The 22,958-nt window shown below is 36.6% G+C and overlaps 1 protein-coding gene across 1 annotated transcript in view; it reads left to right on the top strand.

Annotated features, from left to right (window-relative positions):
* Positions 1–22,958, top strand: part of LOC136026475 (helicase domino-like) — a 33,013-nt gene that overhangs the window by 6,000 nt on the left and 4,055 nt on the right. Inside the window, exon 2 of the mRNA XM_065703092.1 lies at positions 10,417–11,769. Coding sequence (XP_065559164.1) covers positions 10,450–11,769 — 1,320 coding nt within the window. The 5' untranslated portion in view covers positions 10,417–10,449. The remainder of the gene's footprint in view (positions 1–10,416; positions 11,770–22,958) is intronic.

Here is a 22,958-nt window from a genome sequence, read left to right as displayed (position 1 = left end):
AAGTCTCCAGTGATTATTAACTCAAATGAGGTAAATAAACGCACCCAAGACGCAAATTTTTATTAGCAATGGAAATATCAAGCCATACACTTTCTATCAAAGATATATCAAGCATAGTAGGATTTACAACACTAACCTGGATACCATCTTTTACATAAACACCAACTCCTCTTTGACAATTTGAGTGCTCCAAGTTGCTAAATAGTTGATATCCCGAGATCTGTAGGGATGTTCCAGTAACCGCCAAAAAACTATGTTTTGGTAACAATCTTCTTTGTCAGCAGACGGGCTTTTCAGTTGATACTATTTAGCCCTTTTCCTTTTGGCTCACTCTGTGAGATCGGCAGAGCTATGGAGCTGGTTTGTCTTATATGATTTGTATCTGCTCAGATTTCTTGAAGTATATCTTTTGATACCAGCAGTTGAATTATAAGAGAGTATAATTGATCTCTGTGCTCTGCGAGAGAGTATGGTCAGCAAGACTCTTGGCTGTTAGTGGAATTTTGTGGTGTTTGTAGCATTCTAACATTTTACATCGCAGGGTATACTGTGCAGACGTCAGCATATTACATTCAAATAGGCAGTGATCTATTGTTTTATTCTTAATATACATGACCTGCAAAGGGGGGACGAGGGGACTTCGCCACTTGAATTAGGGATCTGATATAAAAATGTCTGAAAATTTAGCCCATTTGAACCTGACCAAATTCTATGATAAATCTTGGAAAGCTGCTTACTTGGGAAAGGTGATAGTGTAGGATTCTTATTATTTATCAGTACCTCTGTAAGTCTCCAGCGGTAAATATCTCTAATGGGGATTGGTCTCCTACTTGGCTGGTCAATATTTAAAGCATTTTTTGCTATTTCATCTGCCTTATGGTTACCTATACCAAAGTGGCTTGGAATATACTGTATATGAGTTAAAATACCTTTTGAAGCAAAAATATCAATAATCCCAAGACAAAGAAATGTGTCAATATCCATCTTATTTTGAGAAGCTGACGAAAGAAGCTCAAGGCTTGACAAAGAGTCAGAATATATTATAATATTTTAATATTAACTTTCATATATTCATTAACCATGAGGAAATCTAATGCCATGATGTGTGGTCCATGATGTGTATTGTGTGGGTGCAATAGATTTTACTGGCACTGTGAACTTCTTCTGGATATTTGCATATTCATTTGGAACGCCTCTAAACATAGATGGATTTCTTAACCAGTTATGGAGGGTATGAGAATCATTGGCTTCAATTTTTGTAAGGTACTTAATTAGTAGAGATCTTCTTCTTTCATTTATTGGTGATAGTCCACTCTCAGTAAGCAGAAACTTAGTTTTTGTTGGTTTCCTAAGACCAAATATAAGACGAATTATATCATTTTGCGTCGTTTCGATTTTTTGCATGTGGGTCTTAGCACAAGCACCATAAACTATGAGGCCATAATCAATATGGGGTCTTATATATGATTTATAAAATTGGAGTAGTGTTTTCTCATTACAGCCCCAAGGTGTGGCTAGTAGCCTTTTAATTATTCTTATTTTTCTATAGCACTTTTTTATTGTATTTGTGATGTGGAGGTGGAAATTTAATTTCTGGTCAAGTATGAGCCCTAGATAATTAATTTGATTATCCTCTTGGATAAGTATTCCATTTAATGTTAGCCTAGCATCATAATGATTTCGCTTATGGTGGAATTGGATAATTTTTGACTTTGTGGGTGCAGTAGGTAAAATGGACTTTTGGGAGAACTTTTCAAATTGGAAAAGTGCATTTTGCAACTTTGAATGCGCAATCTCGAAGGTATTGCCAGTTGCCCATAATACCAGACCGTCAGCGTACTGTAGATTGGTATGTGGGAGGTTCATGCAACATTTCAACAAAACTCGCAATATCTGCTGCCTCTTCCCTAAGAAGCACTCTGGACTCTAGAAGCTTATTTGTCGGACAGTCAACATTGCTTGAAAGAACGGAAAGTATTTCCAGAAAGGGGCTTCTGACTCGGGAAATTTGGCTGTTGAGACTCAGAGGTAAGATCAGATATAGTACTTGAAAAACTTGAATCTGCTGAATTCTGACATGACACGAGTAAATTATTAGATATAACATTTAAATTAACATTAGCAGAAATAGCACTTAAATCAACATGGGAAACATTTGAAGAAGGAATGGATGAAGCTTCACAAGAAATATCAACTGACAGTTTATCAAAACAAAGCACTGTGGAAACAAAACTATTTACATGAAGATGCGATGATATAACTAGGTTTCCATCGTGGATTGCTTTGGAGGGGGCCGGGGTGGTGCTTCCCAACTGCAATGAGCGGCCTCGTTTTTTAGAATGATTTGGCCCTTGAAGATCACGAGGTTGGGCTCACCCAAACTTATTCTTTTTTTCAACTCCTCAACTAAACCCTTTCTCCTGTTTCTCTCTGTCTAGGATGCATCACCACGAAATTGTATATCCTCATGGAGCTCGTGGGAGTGGTTGATGATTGACCTTTTGATGTCCAGGCTTGGGACAGTAAAAAGGACAGGAGGAGGGCGTGCAGATGGCAGAGATTTAGTAGGGATCGGAAGTCTTCTCACATTATTGATGTGAACGTCTCTGAGCTTATACTTTTGATCAATATAAGACTTGATGAATAGTTGGTCATTGGGTTGCGGAGGGATCCCAAACGCAACAATGTTAAGGGCTCTATGTTGTCTGTCCCTTTCTTCAGAAAAGTGGCGCTGGATCTCACTATCAAGATGCTGGGTAAGATTGGCTTTGATGCTTGTTGTCTCTTGAAGAACTACCGTCTGGACTTCAGAACACATTTCAGAGAGCGAGCTTTGTTTGGACACCTGGGTTTCCAGTGCTGACACTTGTGATTTTATCTCACTGACAGCTTTTAGTGATGTTTCCAAGTCTTTTAAAGATGCTTGGACAATTTCTCGAAAGGCCGCTTGAGATGGGATTTTATCAATGATCTCATTTTTCATGCTATTTATTGTAGCTTGTACAATATTCTCAACACTTGGATTTTGAGTATTAACAGATGTTGATCCGTATTTACATGCTGGGCACTTGATACAAATATCTACACGTCGGGAGATTTTCGTGATAGGCAGATATTCAGGTTCAGGCATGTCTAGACACTTGGTACATATCCACCTGTCACACCCATCACAAAGAATGGCATAAGAATCATTTTCTAATGCAATATTGCAGGCAAGACAATTGTCGGATCCTTTTTTTGGACTTATATGAGTCCTTTTTGGTCTTCTACTTGATGTGGCCTTAATTTCGCTAGGTGGCGGCATAATATGAGAAAAAAGCGCTGCCTTTTTTTCTTTTTCTTTTTTTTTTAAATGCAGGGAAGAAAAAAAAACTTTCAGCCAACAGATATCAATTTATCACGGGGTTTTCAGAACTTGGGGGGGGGAATTTGGACCTGTGGGAAGTGCAGATACTCAAATCGCCTATCCCCAGCAGTTAAAGGATGGATATCCTGCCGGTACCAATGCGGCTCTTTGTGTTTGTTATTACTCTCTTCTGCACAGGTTTCCCCAAATGTAGAAGATCAACCATTCAGCTTACATAATCTGTGGCTTTGTCAAAAAACAGATACTTCGCAAATATAGACCGGCAACACTATATAGTTAAATAATGAAGAACGGGAAGATGTGCAATTCCCTGGAGAATTGAAAATAAATGAATGGCCCAAAAGTCTAAATATATCAATCACAGCACTGTGGTAGGTCCCTTAAAGTAACACTAAGGGTAACACAAGATTAGGGATAATGCTAAAAATAAAGAAAAACAGTTTAATATATATATATATATATATCCAGGGTTCAAATTTATGCAGCCACATGGATTTGTTATTGTGATACATCATGTTTTCCAGAGAAGATGTTTTCCAGAGAAATTGCCTATGGATTGTTCTGGGTACCTGGCTGACTGACCATATTTCAAACAGTAGGTTTTACAAAAAAATGTGGTACAATCCTGTTTTTTAGGGCTATAATGAAAGAAAGGTTGAGATAGCTAGGCCATGCTCTGTGGATGAAGGATGACAGATTTTCCTTTTTGGTCAACCATCTGGGGCTAAATGGAAAGCAGGTCATCCTTGTCTGGAGTGGGAAGATGTCATAAATAAAGATTTAAAGGAAATGGGAACTTTCTGGGAGGGTTTAAAGAGGGAGGCTTTGAATAGATTGGGCTTAGGAGCAGTGTATATAATTGTGTTGGCCTCAGGTGGCTTGGTGCTACTATATACTACTATTAATAGTAGTAGTTTGTGTCAGCTGAAATTGCCTCCTTGTGGTTTTTTATGATTTTTTGTGTCAAATTTCTTAGCCTGTTTCTGCACTTCTTGAACATGTCATAGTGGTTATCACATCTGCACTTTACTTACTTAGTCCATACTCTTTTCTTCCTTCTAGCCCTTTTAATTTCTTTGGGTGGGAAGGGGAGTGTTATTGGCAGGGGCAACCAGTATATCCCCTGCAACTAGGACTACTGTTTTAAATGCTTCCCAGCTTTTTTCTGTGTTACCACTGTCAACCATAATTTCCCATTTTACCTTTGGCAGGTCCTACTGTATCAATTCATAATCTGTAAAGGATTTTTTTTTTTGCTTTATTTTTCTTCTTGAACTTCAACCTGTATCCCAGTAAAGATACAAATATGGTCACTGCTTCCAATTGCAGTGTGATTTGAAGCAGAATGATTTGTTCGTGGGTCATTTGTCACACCTAAGTCTAGTAAGGAGGGTTGTTGCTGGTGCCTGAATTATGTTGTTTTAAGTGAGGGATTTAGAAGTGACACAGGAGAGGCTACTTTCAAGGGGGAATCTTATACCTTCAGCCCAAATTTAGAAGGATAAGAAGCACTTGGAATATATTACCTTTTTTTTGTTTGTTTGAATTAGAATTTAAACCCAAAGCAAACAAAGGCTAATCCCCATGGGGATAAAAAAAAATCACTAGCTTCATAGTCCATGTATGTAGTCACACTCCAAGGAAAGCCACTTAAAATTACACTTAAGGGTAAATATAAGTAGAAAATGAAAAATTTAAGTCAAAATAAATGTTTTATTGTACACATTTGGCCAATAATCTTGTATTCAATTTTCACACCACCAAGTTGTTGTTTGTTGTCAGTAAGAATTTACCATTAATTGAACCTTGTTTTACATAAACACTTTTTGTTTAAGTTTCTACTGTTTGAATTCAATGAAATTTAGTTTGGTAACAGTACACAGCTCCCAATTTCTGTAATAAATATTATAGGCTAAAATACAAAGAAAAGAATCAAGTTCAGTGGTTTGCCTCTTCAGGATAAAACACTGCAATTCTGAAAACTATTTTTAAGAATGCTAAAATACTTACCTCATTCCTAAAAGTACTTTGTTTTACCCCTAATTCCATAAAAGTTAAATATTCAGCCCGAATTACATATTCTACCAGAATTTTTTATGTGACTCTTGTGTTTAAATTGACATAATGGCAGACAAGTAAGAGTGACAGGAAGAATCAGCAAACAGGCAACAGCTGTATTCAGAGAGAATATATAATTTGGGCTAAACATTTGACCATAAGAGTAGGGGGGGGGAGAATAAATTGGTGTCTTTGGGAGTGAATTCAGTATTTAAAAACAGCTAAAGTAGTTTTTAGAATTAATAGAATCTAATAGTGATACTTTTTTTTTTCTTTTATAATGTTTCATTCAGAAGAATGGTAAATTTATACTGTTACTGGAGAAATAGAGGTGTTGCCATTTTAACCTATAAGTTAATGAGGGCTAATACTGTCCCAGCATTATTTTCCACTGTTGGTCCTAACACAAGAACTAGAGGTCATCAGTTGATACTTGTGAAGCAGCCTACCCTATCCAGAGTCTGTGCTCAGTTCTTTTCTTCAAGAATTATCAACACTTGGAATAAACTCTTTTTGAAAAAATAACTGTTTCTGCCAAATATGTGGACATCTTTAAATAAAGTCTGGATGCTGAAAGATCCTCCAGAGAGTGTAAACTCAACTGGAAAGCTATGGATCTGCACAGTGCACCTGGTCACCAAAGAATCCTGAATTCAACTCAGAAGCCCTACAAGGAGAAATGTTAAGATTGCTCCAAGCTGCAATTTAAGGTTACTCATTTAGTTTTATTGGAATAAATGGAATTGGGATAAAACGTTTTTTTAATGATTTAAAAAATTGTGCAACATAAGAAGGAAACTTGTCAATCTGATTAATGGAAACATCCTGTATCCACATGAAAGGGGAATTCTAATTTTCCTTCATCTTCTGCTAGTTACATCCATGCCAGATTTTTCCATAAAAGTCACTATTGACAAGGAACTAAAATTCAGCACTCATGCTGAGAAGTCTGTTGATGGTGCTAGTTCAACTATAGGGCTGATTAAGAGTACTCGTTCTTCTCATTCTGCTAAAATCATCAGATTTCTGCATAAAGAACTTGTGCATCCAAAACTTGAAGCAGGAATGTCTCTAGCCTCCCCTTATTTTAAAAGACATAAACATTTTGGAAGATGTGCTGAGACATGCTACCAAAGTGATATCTAGCAAGTGGCTGCTATCCTACCTGACTAGCAAAGCTGAAACTTCCAGTACTTCAATCCAGGAGAAATAGAGGTGATGCCATTCTAGCCTATAAGTTAGTGAGGGCTAATACTTTCTCAGCATTATTTCATACTGTTGGTCCTAATTAAAGAATGTTTAATTGTTGCAAAATTTTTCATATTTTATAAGGGGACTTTCTGGGGAAATCTTATTTCAAGGGATGCACCAGACCTCTTTTTTTAAAGAGGGCTGGTGATGCTCTTTTTTTAAAGAGGGTTGAACTCTATAGTTCAACTATAGGGCTGATTAAGAGCACTCTTTCTTCTCATTCTGCTAAAATCATCAGATTTCTGCATAAAGAACTTGTGCATCCAAAATTTGAAGCAGGAATGTCTCTAGCCTTCCCTTATTTTATAAGACATAAACATTTTGGAAGATGTGCTGAGACATGCTACCAAAGTGATATCTAGCAAGTGGCTGCTATCCTACCTGACTAGCAAAGCTGAAACTTCCAGTACTTCAATCCAGGAGAAATAGAGGTGATGCCATTCTAGCCTATAAGTTAGTGAGGGCTAATACTTTCCCAGCATTATTTCATACTGTTGGTCCTAATTAAAGAATGTTTAATTGTTGCAAAATTTTTCATATTTTATAAGGGGACTTTCTGGGGAAATCTTATTTCAAGGGATGCACCAGCCCTCTTTTTTTAAATGTCTTTGATTTCTAATGTTTAACATGAGCTTTTTTTTAAAGGAGTCACCCTTTAATATTTATCTTAAATGCCTAGTCCAAACATAGAAGGGAAGATAGTGCCCTCAATTACTATCAGTAATAAATTACCACTATGCTGATGATTCAATGCTTTTTGGACCAGCTTTATCATGCTAAGATCATGCCCTTCTACTAAATAATCTTGGACTGCTTAATCAATGGACTGTAGCTTTGCAACTTGAATCCAATGTTGCTAAGTACCATGTTATTCACTTTGGCTAAACAAATCCTTGTTGTTCTTATTTTCTCTTTTGTCACTCAATATTGTCTAAAAATAACAAGTGAATTACCAGTAATATTGAAAATTCAGTAACCATGCTAAGTAGTCTGCTGTTGGTGCTAGTTCAACTCTGGGACTGATTAAGCATACCCTTTCCACTACTTCCCCAAAAGTCATTGGTCTGCTGTATGAGGGACTTGTTTATCCCAGGATTGAAATCAGAATGTCTTTAGTCCCTTGCATTTAAAATAAAGACAAAACAGAAACATGCCAACAAAGTGATATTTAGACTTGCAGATGTTTTCCTACCCTGCAAGACTAGCTAAGCTGAAACTCCCAAAACTTGTATTTTGGAGATATAGCAGTAATTCCATTATAATCTATAAGTCAATGAAGGCTAATAATCTTCCAGCATTATTTCCTATTGTTGGTCCTAATTTAAAAACCATAGGTCAATAGCTGAAACCTGTTAAGAAGAGTTACTGATGAACCTGTCAATATTTAAACAGAGGCTAGATTCTGAGTGGTCCTCAAGAAAGTGTAAACTCAACTAGGAAGCTACTGATCATCCATCTGCACCTGATCACTAAACAGCAATGGAACAAACTTCAAACATCAATTCTGGAGCTTCACAAGGAAAATCTCTAGATTGCTCCATGCTGCAATTTAAAGTAATTATATTTATCTAAAGGGTATGTTACTGATCATTTGCTGGGTCTGAAAATACAGTTTTGAGGCATAAACTCCCTATCCGTTGAACTTCCCCCTTTGAAACAGGTTTACAACTCTATTTTACTGTTAGAAAACTAAATACCTTTCATTGCAGCTTGGAGCAATCAAAGGATTTTTCCTTGTGAAGCTCCAGAGTTGATTATTGAAGTCGTTACTTTGTTATTTGGTGACCAGGTGCATTTGGATGATCAGTAGCTTCCCAGATGGGTTTACACTCCCCCAAGGACCACTCAGCATGCAGCTCTTTTTTTATGAAAATGTCAACAGACTCGGAAGTAATTTTGTCTTCAGAGAGTATGATCTTATTATTGACAATTCTTGAAGAAAATAATTGTATGGAATCAGGTTTGGGTAGACACCTTAACAAGTTTCAGGTTGCAGGACAGCACCTCTAGTTCTTGTATTAGGACAAAAAGTAGAAAATATTGCTAGGAGGGTGTTGACCTTCATTAGCTTATGGGGTAAAATGACATCACCTCTGTTTTACCTGTGTACTTCTATTTCTCCTGTACTGGGAGTTTCAGTTTAGCTAGTCTTTTAGGGTAAGAAAGCTCTTGCATCCAAGATATCATTTTGGTAGCATGTCTTTCAAAACGTTCATGTCTTCTTTAAAATACAGGGACACTAGAGGCATTCCAACTTTGAGCTTAGATCAAGCTTGTTTATTTGTACTGTCCTGTAGCTATGTGAATGACATCATTTTATGAAGATTCAAGAATCTTCAAAGTGAATTGGGTAAAATTAGAGAAAAATTGAAACTAATAGTCTAATTTTTATTCAATAAAGAATTTTAAAATCGAATACTATTGTTGGCTGGTAACACCACTTACTTCTAGCTAGTCTTTTTAGTGTTGAAAGTCATATTTCATGTCTACTTATTTTTACTCCTTATTTAGATTATTTGCAATCTATCTTCTGTAACCAATGTCATCTGATGCACTTAAAACTGTTTGTTTTTCACTCTGTCTATTTCTAAATGCCCTTTTATTTTGTTTTGAACTAATTGTTTTTTCTTTTATTACTTCTGTTAACCTTTCATCACAACAGATCCAGTATGGACCTTAATTTTGGCGTAAAGTGCAAATTATGGTAACATCATCTTCAAAAAAATATCATCCAGTGATCGAATCACGCTGCAGGAATGCACTGCAGGGCTGACGCAGGGACCTTTGTAGTCAAGAAGCGTCGTTAATTCTTAAATAATAATAATAAAAAAATATCATTTTAGAAAGTACTGAATGATACAAATTTGTTGGCTATACTTGCTGTTATATTTTTTGTTGAGATTTTGTCTTTGGTTTCTGTTCTTTTGCAGAAATTGTACATCCACTTGCAGTTTGTTCTTTTCGTCATTTTGAAAGCAGCTTATATTCAGTTGCAGGCTTTTTCAGCCTCAGTTCCAACCAGTGTTTATAAACATTATCTATCAGGTTTTTTGGGAAACCTCAAAGCTGTTGCTTTAACTTTGCCAACCCTAACCCTAGAGTTTAACGAAATTACGTCACTGCCTTTACTCAATTTTCTTTGTCAACATAATGAATCCCAGTATCAATCTTTGGGAGCACTCCCTGTAGTTATCTTATATTGTAATATTAGACCAGTCTTGGAATTCTGTTGGAAAACACTCTTATAACAGAAAAATAGATATCTAAGGGACAAATGATTTTTTTAAGGTTTTCTTATTTCCTTTCAAACTACTTATGAGAGATAATGGGGAAATCAGAAAGGGAAATATTATACAAGACGCTAAGATAATGTCTAACAATGGACTATAGAAGTGTGACTTTTGCAGAATGCTTATAAAAACAATGCAGCACTAGAAGGGTTCACATCCGTTATAGGATACATCTGTTCTCCCGTTGTGGCAAAAGAGTTGTGTATATTCCATCCAGATGAGAATCTAGTTTCTTATTACCTTGTTTCAAGGGCTCTAATTGAATTTCATTGTAATTATTCAATCAAAAAGTGGTCAATAAAATGCTCTTAAAAAATCAATTATATATGTATGACAAGGAGAGGTCAGTTTATGTCAAATGTTCCCCCTCCTCATAACCTGGCGCTAGTGTAATTATAATTGTCTTTTAGTCACATTACAAATTGAAACTTGTTTTTGTATTATTTTCAGGTCAACAAAGACCTAGTATAATTTTTATGCAAAATGTCTGAACCAGAGAAAAAGCAGTCTAAACTGGAAATTGATGGAACTTTCAAAAGTTATGATGATTTGTTGAAGAAAATCCTTGAGTATAAGAATAATCAGCTCAGGACCCTTTATGAAGAATACATTAAGTCACATTCCGAGTTATTTTATTTGGAAAATGAAGGTGACTTTGTACAGTTTTTTGAATGGTCTAAAGAACCAAACAAAGACCTCCAGACATACCTTGACAAACAATCTCTGCCAGCACTTCAAAAGCCCAAAGCTCTTCAGACTGAGCAAGTAGTGACGCCTGTATTGCTAAAAGTCTCTCTAAAGACTCCAGGATCTAACATTGAATTTGAGCCTGAAGAAGTCTCAGAATACAAGCAGAATCTGTTGCTTGAAGAAAAGCAAAAGGAAATGTTAAATCAGCAGTTAAACTTGATTGTACAGCAAACTGAAGAATTTTCTTTTCCATTGGCTGAAACAATGAAAGGCAAAGTTCAAGAAACACCTCCATCTTCAAAAAGAGAATCTAACATTGAATTTGAGCCTGAAGATGGCTCCACTGATGATAAAGAGACTACTGATAAAGAAGAAAAAGATATGAACATTTCAAGTGTAGCTGAGGAAATTGACTATTTAAAAAAAGAATCTGAAATACCCCTTGAAGATCTGTTAAATTTATTACCACCTGGATATCTTGATCATAAAATTGAAACACCATTTGACAGTGGTAGTGACATTGAAGCAGATGAAAGCTCTGATGATGATGAGTCCACTTTAGATGAACAAGAAGAAAATGAACCAGTGGTTGATCTTAAAGATGAAATTGAAGAGTTGGAAGCTGAACAACACCTTCCCATAGAAGATCTTCTTAAGAGATACAGTGATATTAATAGTGACGAGTATCAAAAGGCAGACATCAGTGCTCTTATTAGTGCTGATGAAAGTGAACCAGAAATGAGTGATTCAGATAGTGAATCTAAACTAGTGGAGGGACTGATAAATGAAACTCCAGAAACGGAAATTGAAAGCAAAGATGTTGGCCTTGAAGCTATGCTTGGTATCAATGACACTGATGATAGTTCAAACACTGATGATAGTGCAAACACTGATGATAGTGCAAACACTGATGATAGTGTAAACACTGATGATAGTGCAAACACTGATGATAGTGCAAACACTGATGATACTGCAAACACTGATGATAGTGCAAACACGGATGATAGTGCAAACACTGATGATAGTGCAAAGGAGAGAAGGACTAAGTTATCAGAGGCTCTTGAACTTCCTGAAGCTTTCCAGCCAAAAGGAAACACTTTAGCTTTTGATGAGGTTTGTTTTGAAATTTATCTGTTACTTTGTGTTTCACTTTTGCTTTGAACTAAAAACTAATTGTAACTTGAACTAACTAGCTATTCATGTTACAAAATAAACTAGCTGCTCCAGTTGAATAAGTAAAAGATCCATGTATAGATACTACCAAGACTTACAACCAACCCAAAGTTTAATGTTTTGACTTACAAATTTGTGACAAATTACCTCCTAACAACTCTTGTTTTGGACTTGTCCACTTTTAATTGATGTGAGTAGTATTTCTTTTCTTTTTACCCTCTTCCCCTACAACTTTACTATTCTATTTTAAACTTAAAATAAAAGAAATACTGTTACAAACCCTGCCCCCTTAAGAGGAAGGATCGAAAAAAAATTTGCACATGTAGGATTTGGTGCTTTGGGGATATACATTTTTTGAATACTGATATATAGATGTCATGTATTTTGAAGAATTTGGGAATCTCACTAACTAGTCAGTGTGATCCCCTACTTCATCCTTAGTCTTGGTGAAGGATCACCTTCATGCCTAGTCTTGGTGAAGGAAGAATGTGCTTACTTTTGGGTAAATGTTCAAGATGAGCTTGGTCCACCAAACATTCTAACAATATGAGCAGTTATTCTTTTGGAATTAGGGGAGAGTGGTATATGCAGGGACGGATTTTGGAAAACCTCCAAAATGCATGGTTAACATTGGAGTAGAAAAATGGTTTATAGCTCAAATGAAAGCCCCAGAACTGCTGCATAAACTGTGATTTTTTTCAGATTTTTCTTGTATAGCTAGAAGAAAAAAGGGGGGTGTCCCTGCTTATACCATTTGTCCCACTAAGGACCGGGGGTGGTATATCTTGGAACACGGGGTGGTATACTCTGGGACATAGTAAAAAGATTCATGTATTGGTAGAAAACTTTGACTATTCATTGTATAAAAACTACATTAAAAGTAAAAATATCTTAGGCACAAGACTAAACTACCAGTCAGCAAACACAAAGTATGACGCTGCTCTGGAAGCTGTACCGGATGCTGGGGTAGGAGGCAACAACTTTTTCAAAAGGTCTTCCCTTGGATAAAGTATTGAGTCTTCTTGGTCCGGCCATTTCTACTTTCTTAGACCGGCCATGCACATGACACTCACTCTGACACTATTCTCGTTTTTCTCTTGGACAAACCCAGGAAAATACTCTCCTTTGTAAACAACTTTAACAAAATCTCCTGTAGAGACACTGTCAAAGATCTCTTCCTCTTTCTCACTTTCATCTTCCAATTCACCTAGTTTCATTGAGTCATCACTATCATCATCAAGAATCATTTTTTCATCATCACTTCCTTCTGAATCCACAAATAGCTTTTTTGTTGTCTGGTCTTTTTTTGCTTTTCCAGCTCTTCCAACAGTCCCAACTTTTCCTCTAGCCCTGCCACCCCGTGCTTTCTTATCTTTTCTTTTGGCTTCTTGTTCTTCAATCTGTCTTTTCACAGGAGTGTCAGTAAGAATCTTTATAGAGCCTTTCTTCCTGCCTCTGCCACTCAGTACATGCGGCTTGGCTTTAGGGTATGGCCGAACTTGTTCTGGCATCACAGGAACTGAAACGGGTGTAGAGGATTGTTCAGGCCCACTTGTACTTGGGGTTTCGGCCAGGTTGTTTCCAGGTTCAACTGGATCCAAAGCATCAGGTGCAGGTCTGTCAGTTACAGCAGAGGTTAGAAAATCATTTTCTGTAAAGATGTCTGGATTGTAAGGCCATATCCCTGTCTTCTCAAAGCCCCTCATTATGTTGTTTGGCGTGAAAGATACGGGGAGGCTTTGGCCAACAAGAGATGCAATCTTGTATATCGTCACGGTTGTCCATAGCCTTGCTGTATTGGCATTTGAAGGGAAAATACACGCAAATGTCCAATGGCTGCAACCTGTGGCTGCAGTGAGGTGGTATTGTTAGTAAAGTGATACCAGACTCTTTTGCAAACTGCACAACTGCAGAACAGATGTGGGACTCGTGGTTGTCCATTATCAGAAGCTTTGGGCTTTCAGGGGAAGCATGCGAGTAAGTCTTGAAATGTTTGAGATATTCCAGAAACAGTTCTTGGTTTACCCATCCAGAAGGCGAGGCTCCTCCAGCAGAGTTAGCAGGAGCACCAGTCAGCATGTGAGGCTGAAATTTCTTGCATGGGAATATAAGGTAGGGGGGAAGGTACTGCCCGCTGGCAGAGATGGTTCCAAGCATAGTCACAAGCACGCCACGCTCAGCTGAGGTTACTTTGCCCAGTGTTTTTCTACCCTTCTCGGCAAAAACCTTTGAAGGAACATGAACAGTGGTGACTGAGGTTTCATCACAGTTGAATATGTTGCTTGCTGTAAATGGAGTTTTCTTCAAAACTGACTGCAAGTTGGAGAAAAACTCCTGTACATTGTGCTTGTTAAAGCTTGTGACATGCCCCAAACTTGTTGCCTCTGGCTTTCTAAGCGAAAGCTCTGGGTTTTGAGCCCGAAATCCAGCTAACCAGTCTATACCCGCTTCTTTAGAGTTTATCCAGCTGTCTGGGACAGTCTTGTTGTTTGCAACGGCGTAGTTGTAAGTAAGGGTTCTGGTGTCTCGACTGGTCAAACCATAACACATTCTGCTCGCTTGCAGCAGGTATTGAGAGAGCGATGCTTCTTCTTCAGGCATAAAAATAGTAGCAAATCCGAACTTTTGAGCAACCATTGTAATTCGCTTTTTCGTCATCACTGAGTTTTGAATACTTTTGGTAGTGTCTGAAGGGCTGAACGTGACACTCCGTGTTTCTCCGCCACTGCCCTAATTGGTAAGCCATTCTCTAGGTCTACAATAGCTGCTTTAATCATGAAATGCTGGTCAACTTTCTTTTCAGCAACCGAATTAGAATATTCCTCCCACTTAGCTCTTGGAAATTGTGGCATTTTCTTCTATTCTGATGTCAAATCTGATAAAAAAAAAGATTTATAAGCTATTTTTATCATTAGGATACAAGTAAAAACAGATAAGAAAAGACGCAATGTATGGACTGAACTGTAAGAATTCATGTGGTATATACTGGAACATGTCCCACTACATACCACTTGTCCTTGTCCCAGTATATACCATGTGACCTCTACTTGCAAATTGTGTCCGATTTTTTTTTACTGTTGCATTTTTTCCAGCAGATGACCAAACGACGTGGCCTGATGTTTTAGCTTTCGTTTGCTATCTTACACACACAATTTCTGCAAACCGTTACAAAATAAAGCACAAAAAACTATTGCCCAAATATTTTTTGGGGGGTATAGCCGAAACTTTGAAGTCGATTTTCTCAAAAACGAAAATAACAACTTGCCAAAATGATAGAACTGTCATGTCTGCCATTGAATGAACTATACTAGGTGGATTTATTGGATTTTTTAAAGAAAGTTAGATGGCAGATAAGTACCGTGTCCCACCTTATACCCCGTCCCTGCATATACCACTTACCCCTAACTTATTAATTAAATAGATTCCTTTAAAGTTGTTACAAAAGACCCTTCTTTTCCCAAATTCTGGAAAGTAGTATCTTAAAAATACACTTTTTGGTTTTTCAGATTTCAGTCTGTGGTTTACTCATAAGTTTGGTCAAATTTTTTCAAGTAAAAAAATTCTATTCTATGAAAAACATAAGTAGAATAGGAAATATTATAAACATTTTGGGATTTTTTTTTCTATCTTACTGCAGCATAAGAGACATAAAAGCTATCCTCTGCATTTATATAACCTAGTTAGACCATGCATGCACACAGAAGATTAGAAGGTGTATTTTTCAAGGCTACTATAGAGGACCCTTCAGGAAAATTTTAAAGAATTGGTAACTAAGACTATCGGTTTTGATTCTGGCCTTTCCCCAAAAAAAACGTTAATAGTCTACCCATGTCATAGAGCTGCTTGTATATATATATGTTTGATTAAAGCTTGTCCTTTCCAACTGTAATAGTAGTAGTAGAACCATTTTATTGTAAATAATCATTTTATATAATAGCACAACAAAAGAAGAGCTTGCAAGGATGTGCTAAAATGAAAATTAAAAATAAACCAAAAGCTTGAAGCTTAGTATAAGTTGCTGTGAGAAATTGGACTTGCTGTGATAATCAAATATCTTATAATAGATTCAGTATGAAGACATTTAATTGCATAAAGAACAAAAAAACTGATAATTATAAAAATATTGGTATATATTTTAACAAGGGATTGCAGTAACCCTAAAAAAGAAAACCAAAAGTTTTAAGCTTAGTAGAATCATTGTAAGAAAAATATCTTTACCAAATTTCTTTTCTTATAAGTATGAGCAATGTCTTTTTGAGACATGGAAAAAGCTCAAAATATAAGTTCAGTTCAGAATAGCAAAAGTTATTATGTAAGCTGCAAAAATATCTATGGTACCTGAGCAGTTCCAGTTCCAAAAATTGTAGGGAGGTATATGGACTAACAAGTCCTTTCACCTCTTTGACTTCTTCTCCAGAAAAACTAGCTACTGGAATCGCTATTCTCCTCCAGTCTGCAAACAATGGATATATACGATTATGAACAATAATACACTGTTATTGATTGTGGGAAGTGTGAGTACCTGAGCTACCTGTCCCCAGCAGTTTAAGACCACTAGGCCGGCCGGTACCAATACGGCTCTTCCTGCTCATTCCCGCTCTCTTCTGCACAATCAAAAACTATGGATAAATTGCGCCCCTCTAAAAATTGACTTCTTCAAGCTTTAATCTTTATTAAACAATATTTCTCTTCTTTAAGGTATCAATTGCTGCCTTAAATATCTTACGATCAATTTCCCATGGCAGGTTAGAATCCAGGATAGCTGTATAAGTATTTAGAATCTTAGCCAAGGAGCAGAAACGCTTAAGAGCAACAGTCTCCTCACTCTGAGCCTGGCAATCAAATAAAATATGCTGGATTGTTTCCTCTGCTGAAAGCAGATTCGGCATAAAGGGGAATGATGTAGCTTCCAATTAAATAACAAGCTATTTAGAAGTAGGGCACCTGATTTCAGCTGGTAATGATTAGCTGGTAGCACTGTATTTAATCTTGTATGAAATGGAGATAACATTAATTTACTATGATTAATTTTGGATCTTTGCCTGATAATATCTCGTGAATTGAGGTCAGAGGAAGAACTAGGAAATAACATGGAAGCGTTTGCTGCTAGAGAATCAGCCATATCATTATATTTGATGTGTTTATGACTAGGAACATGTTGAAAATAAACTTCATTTTCTTTGATCTTAAGATTAAGAAGCTGTCTTCTAATGTTATATAAATCTTTGTCATTAGCAATTCTATTAATATTTTGGATCAATAGTAATGCTGATTTAGAGTTGGAGAGACAGAGTATATTTTCAGATTCCATGTTATAATTTATAAGTGCATCCAAGGCCAGGTGGATGGCACATAATTCAGCAGACAAGATAGAAGATCCCAATGGGAGAGGAGAATAGATGTTCAAATTCAGGGATGGGATACATGCTCCTGCTCCAGCTCTTTCTATCTGGACAGATCCATCTGTATATATTTTTCTATAGTTGGGGTAAGCCTTTGAGATGTGTTCAGCCAAAATAGTCTGGATCTCGTAATTAGGAATCAAATCTTTACTAATAGAGATAAGTTCTACATGACAGCTTGGAGGACTCATTTCCCATGGGGGGGGACTCAGTAAAGGGATATGCATAAAGCGAACATTGATTCCAATTTGGGACCTCCAGTTAAAACTGATTCCATGATGAATGGGCATTGGGACAGGCTGACTTCTCAGCAAAGGTATGTGCATATACAGCATGCTTGGCTCCATAAGCCTGGATTTGCGAGAAATATTTTATCCTTAGACTAGATGCTCTTTCACTTAGGGACACCAATCCCGATAGTATTCTTAACTTTGACAGAGGAGTATGCTTATGCACACCCAAAGCTATTTGAATAGCAGAATTTTCTAAAGATTCAAGGATTTTGAATGAGGATGGAGGACGAGTTGAAAAAATTTGAATCCCATATTCTATATTTGAACGAATATATAATTTGTAAAAATCCAAAATAATTTTTGGGTGACATCCTCACTTACTTCCAGCAAGTCTCTTTAAAATACAAAGTCTCTGAATAATCAGAGATTTCAAAGAATTAATATGTTCATGCCACTACATTTTAAAATCCATTAATATACCAAGTAACTTCACTGAATTGCAATATGGGATCTCCCTTGAGAAAATTGTCAGTGGATTAGGAGGATCTAGAGTACCATTAGTAAATATAATGGCTTTAGTTTTACTGAAAGACTTCCAAATGATCAAATCATCTGCATAAAGGCCAAATGATGCATGAGATACTTGAAATTCAGAAACATACAAGTTGAATAGAAGAGGGCTCAATATTGCACCTTGAGGAAGTCCTCTCGTAATGGGGCATTGCTCACCTCTAGACTGATTTACTTGAGTGTAAAAATATCTATCAGTTAGAAAAGACTTTATAAAACTTATAAAAGAATACGGGAAGTCAAGATTTATTAAGATTTCCAATAATTTATTGTGAACTACATTTCCATAGGCATCCGACCAGTCAAACAGAATAGCCATTGTGACATGTCTTATTTTAAGAGAGTTACAGACATCAATTTCTAGCCGGGTAATGTTGTCTAAAGAGCTATGTCCTTTTCTGAAACCTTTTTGTTCACTAGGAAAGAGATTGTTGACTTCAGCAAACCACTCAATTCTTGATAAGAAGCATCTCCAGAACTTTACTAAAGGAAGGTAATACCGATATAGGACGGTAAGACTTAAGATCACTAGATGAATAAGAAGGATTTAAAGCTTTAAATACCTGAGCAATCTTCCAAGCATCTGAGAACTTTTGACTTGACCAAATAAGATTATAAAGACTTAAGAGGGCTGTATGAACCACCTTTTGGGACTCAAGAATCCACTTCATATAAATACCATCATAACCTGGGGAAGACTTGATGTTAAGAGAATTAAGTGCTACACAAAATTCATCTTGGGAAAAAAGGTTTCATCAGAGTACCCTTATAAAAACAGCTAAAAGGGAGATTACAAAAAGGAGGTCGGATGGGATGAAAATCTGAGCAATCATTTTTGAAAATATCAGTAAACAGTTCTGCATTCTTTTTATCTGAGACAATTGGATAACCATCCTGAATGATATCATATCTACGGTCATCATTAGGCTGCTTTCCACTATTTAGTTGGCTAATGAAATTGTGGACCTTTGAAATTGGGGTTCTAAAACTGATACTTGAGCTGAAATTCAGCCATGTACTCTGTTTAGCTCTCCTACAAAGTAGTTTCACCTTAGCACATGACTGCTTATAAGAGATTTCTGTTGACTGAGATTTGTGCTTTTGAAACATTTTACAAGCCTTTCTTTTTGCCAGAACTGCAACCCTACATTCATTGTTCCACCAATTCTTGGGTCTTTTGGAGCCATTGTAAAAATGTACCCTAGTCATTGGAATTGTCAATTTAGCTGACTCCAGCAGGATTGATCTCAAATTAGACTCAATGGCATTAATATCAGAATTAGGAGAAACGAAGGAAAAATCTACTTTATTTAATATCTCACGAAAAAGGGACCAATCACCTTTGGAGTTAATAAATGTAGGGACGTAGGGTTTGGGAGTGTTGTATAAATCTTGAAATGATGTAAGAATTGCACAATGATCAGATTGGAGAGACGACACCTTTACCATCTGAACTAAATCATAATATGAAGAAGGACCTAGAAGTAAATCTATAGTTGAAAAAGAGTTAGAAGAAATATTATACCTGGTCTGAAAGTCAAATGGAGTGAAAATCAAGGTGTCTGGAAAATTGGACAATATGTACTCTATTCCTCTTCCTGCTTTGTTGCTACCAGCTGATTGTTCCCAGAGAGGACTCTGGGCATTAAAATCACCAAAAATAAAAGTATTATTACCTGATAATTCTGCTTCCAAGATACTTTGGATGTCCTTACTCCCACATGGATTATAAAAGGATTTTATGGCAAGATGGTTACCATTGGTTAAGGTAATTTTTATACCTACAACATCTATTTCATCCCTGTTAAGGGTTGAGGGGAGTGTTGGATTGAAACATGAACAAAGATTGCAACACCCCCTCCCTTTCTATTAGTTGATCTATCTTTCCTGTAGCACTTGTACCCAGGCATTTTGATTTTCTTGTACTGATGAAGATTAGTCTCTTGTAGACAAATAATCCCAATTCTATTATCATTTGCACATTGGATAAGATCAGCAAGTTTATTTGAATTTAAAGAGATGCAATTCCATTGTAGGATCTGCAGCTTAGCTAACATAGGAAGAGTTGAATAGGTGACATGCATGATATTTTGAAAGAATGGATGATAATTCTGTTCCTATTTCATTGAAAATAGAATTGGAAAAGCAGTGTTCTGCAATTTCTTTTGTTATAGGCTACTGGCTTTTTTATCTTTAGCCGTATTTGATTGTAAGATTAGGTCCACTGATGCAACGTATTTAATTAAATAAGTAATATGAGGTCCAACTCTATCTTGAATAGTGATGGCTTGAGTAGAAATATTAGGAAAAGCTGCCACTCTTTAGGACCAAGATTTAGGATTAGTTCTAGTATTGTTGAGGGATGGACTTGCTTCAGCCACCTTGGGATGCTGCTTAGCCAACAGAGGGTAAGAAGTCTCAGTAGGAGGTATGAGTGCCTGATTTTGGTTGTTCTTGAGGGCCTGTAGCCAGGGTTTTTGAGGAAGGGCTAAATTCACTTCCTTGGCCTCATTAACTCTTGGACCTGATGGTACTTTGGAGAGCTTGGCCATCTCCATTGCAGCTATAGGGAAAGGGACATTTTCTTGAAGAGCAATCCTTAAAACTTTAGCTCATTGAACATATTTAGGACATGAATTGTGATCTGTTGATTGATGTCTACCATCACAGTTTGTACATTTAGGCACTTCAGTACATCTACTTTCTGTAGACAAGAAGCCGATATTTACCAACGCAATTAGGGCACCCTGGTTCAGAAGAAGAACAATACTTAGAAGAGTGACCAAGCTTAAAACATTTTGAGCATTGAATAGGTTTTTCTTGGTATATTTTATGAGCTTTTTGCTGACCAGGAAAACCGAGTCAAATTGGGAACTAGCAGGTAAGATAAAGAGGACACTCTTACTACTTCTTGTTCCCTTAGAATCTAGCTTGCCCATACGATGAACATCCAGAACGTCCAGCATTTCCCCCTTATTGTTCATAAGTCCATCTTTCAAGTCATCGTTTGACAGTTCCAGTGGTATGTTGTACAGCACTATTTTCTGAGAATTTTTCAGGGTTGGTTTCCACCATTCAGGTGTAACAGGGATATTGCCAATTTTATGTAGGCTAAGTGCTTTGCAGGCTTCATTTCTGTCTAGAAACACAACCGTTAGTGAACCATCTCTGTTCACATTCACAGTGAAGCTGCATCTAAAAGCTTTGAAAAGATTCATTCTAATATTGGCAATATTTTTGATAGAGAAAGATTGATCTTTTACTGTTGGAGTAAAAAGGATAATGGGTTTGTCCTTTATCTCCACAGCTGGGACTGAGTTTGAGAGTCCAATTATTTCAGGAGGACTCATAGAAGGCTTTTTTTGTTTCTGTTTTCTGCCCACTGTCTGAAAATCCTCATTTGGCAGGTTATCAGTTTCAGGGATTGGTGACTCAGAGACAGTAATCATGGTTTCATTCAGGCTATCATCATTGGCTATTGGAGATACAACAATAGGAATATCTGCTTCTGATAACCAATTAGATGATTGGCCCCCTTCCCTGAGGGGGCTAGAAGAGCTAGAAAACATTGAGTTCAGGAGAGGCAAATTCCAGAAACTCTGACCATACAATAAACTTATATGAAAAAGCAAAAGAATACTTCTCAAACAAAAGGAGTAGCAAGAGCTTTAGTTCCTTTCACTCAGAAAATAAATATAATCAATAATATAAATTTTCATCAATTGATTTCTTCTTTTCTTCCTTGTTGGAGTACAACACTTGGGTTTGTTGTACTCCAGTCAATGAGCAATAGTTTTAATGCTTTAATTCAAACTAGAAAAAAAAACCTGAAAATTTTTTAATCTGTTTTTTTGTTTGATAAAATCAAATCAACTCGCTATGTGATTAAACTTACGTGACCGGTTATATAATGTCAGTAGGAAGGTCCAAAAACTGAAAATTTGCAATTGATACATATGATGTTTCCCTATTTTGACAAAGGACTAAAACAATTAAAAACCTTGAATAAGAAATCAAAAGTTTCAAGCATCCTGTGGTGACGCAGTGGATTTGACCTTAGCTTGGTAATACAGGACCCAGAGATCGGTCCTGTGGTGGCGCAGTGGGTTTGACCTTAGCTTGGTAATACGGGACCCAGAGATCGAATCATGCTGCAGGAATGCACTGCAGTGCCTACGCAGGGACCTTAGTAGTCAAGAAGCGTCGTTAATCCGATACAATACAATACCCAGAGATCGAATCACGCTGCAGGAATACACTGCAGGGCTGACGCAGGGACCTTAGTAGTCAAGAAGCGTCGTTAATCCGATACAATACAATACCCAGAGATCGAATCACGCTGCAGGAATGCACTGCAGGGCTGACGCAGGGACCTTAGTAGTCAAGAAGCGTCGTCAATTCTTAAATAATAATAAAAGTCTCAAACTTGGTACATATTGTTGTTAGAAATCAGACTACCTTCAATAATCAAATATTATTGAAATTACTACAGTAATTGCAAAAATATGGTAATTGCAAAAATATGTGTATATATTTTAATAAGGGGTTACAGCAACTCAAAAACATTAAAAAGGGAAACCTTTTTTACCGCAAAATTTGCAATTATTAGAAATGATGATTTTCCATGTTGAAAAGAGGATTACAACAGTTCAGTAGCCTTAAAAAAGAAAACCAAAAGTTTGAAGCTTAGTACATATTGCTGTTAACAGACTATAGTATGAAAAGACCTTAAATTGTAGAAAGAGCAAAAAACTGGTAATTGGAAAAATATTTGTACAGGATATATTTTCACAAAGGATCACAACAACTCAAAACCATTAAAAAATAGAACCAAAAGTTTGAAGCTTAATAGAAATCGTTCTTAGAAATTGGACTTGTATTAATAATCAAATATCTTTGAAAAGAGACTGTACAAAAAGACATT

The sequence above is a fragment of the Artemia franciscana genome, chromosome 4, assembly GCF_032884065.1.
Source record: "Artemia franciscana chromosome 4, ASM3288406v1, whole genome shotgun sequence".
NCBI lineage: Eukaryota > Metazoa > Arthropoda > Branchiopoda > Anostraca > Artemiidae > Artemia > Artemia franciscana.
This window is presented reverse-complemented; position numbering and strand designations above follow the sequence as displayed.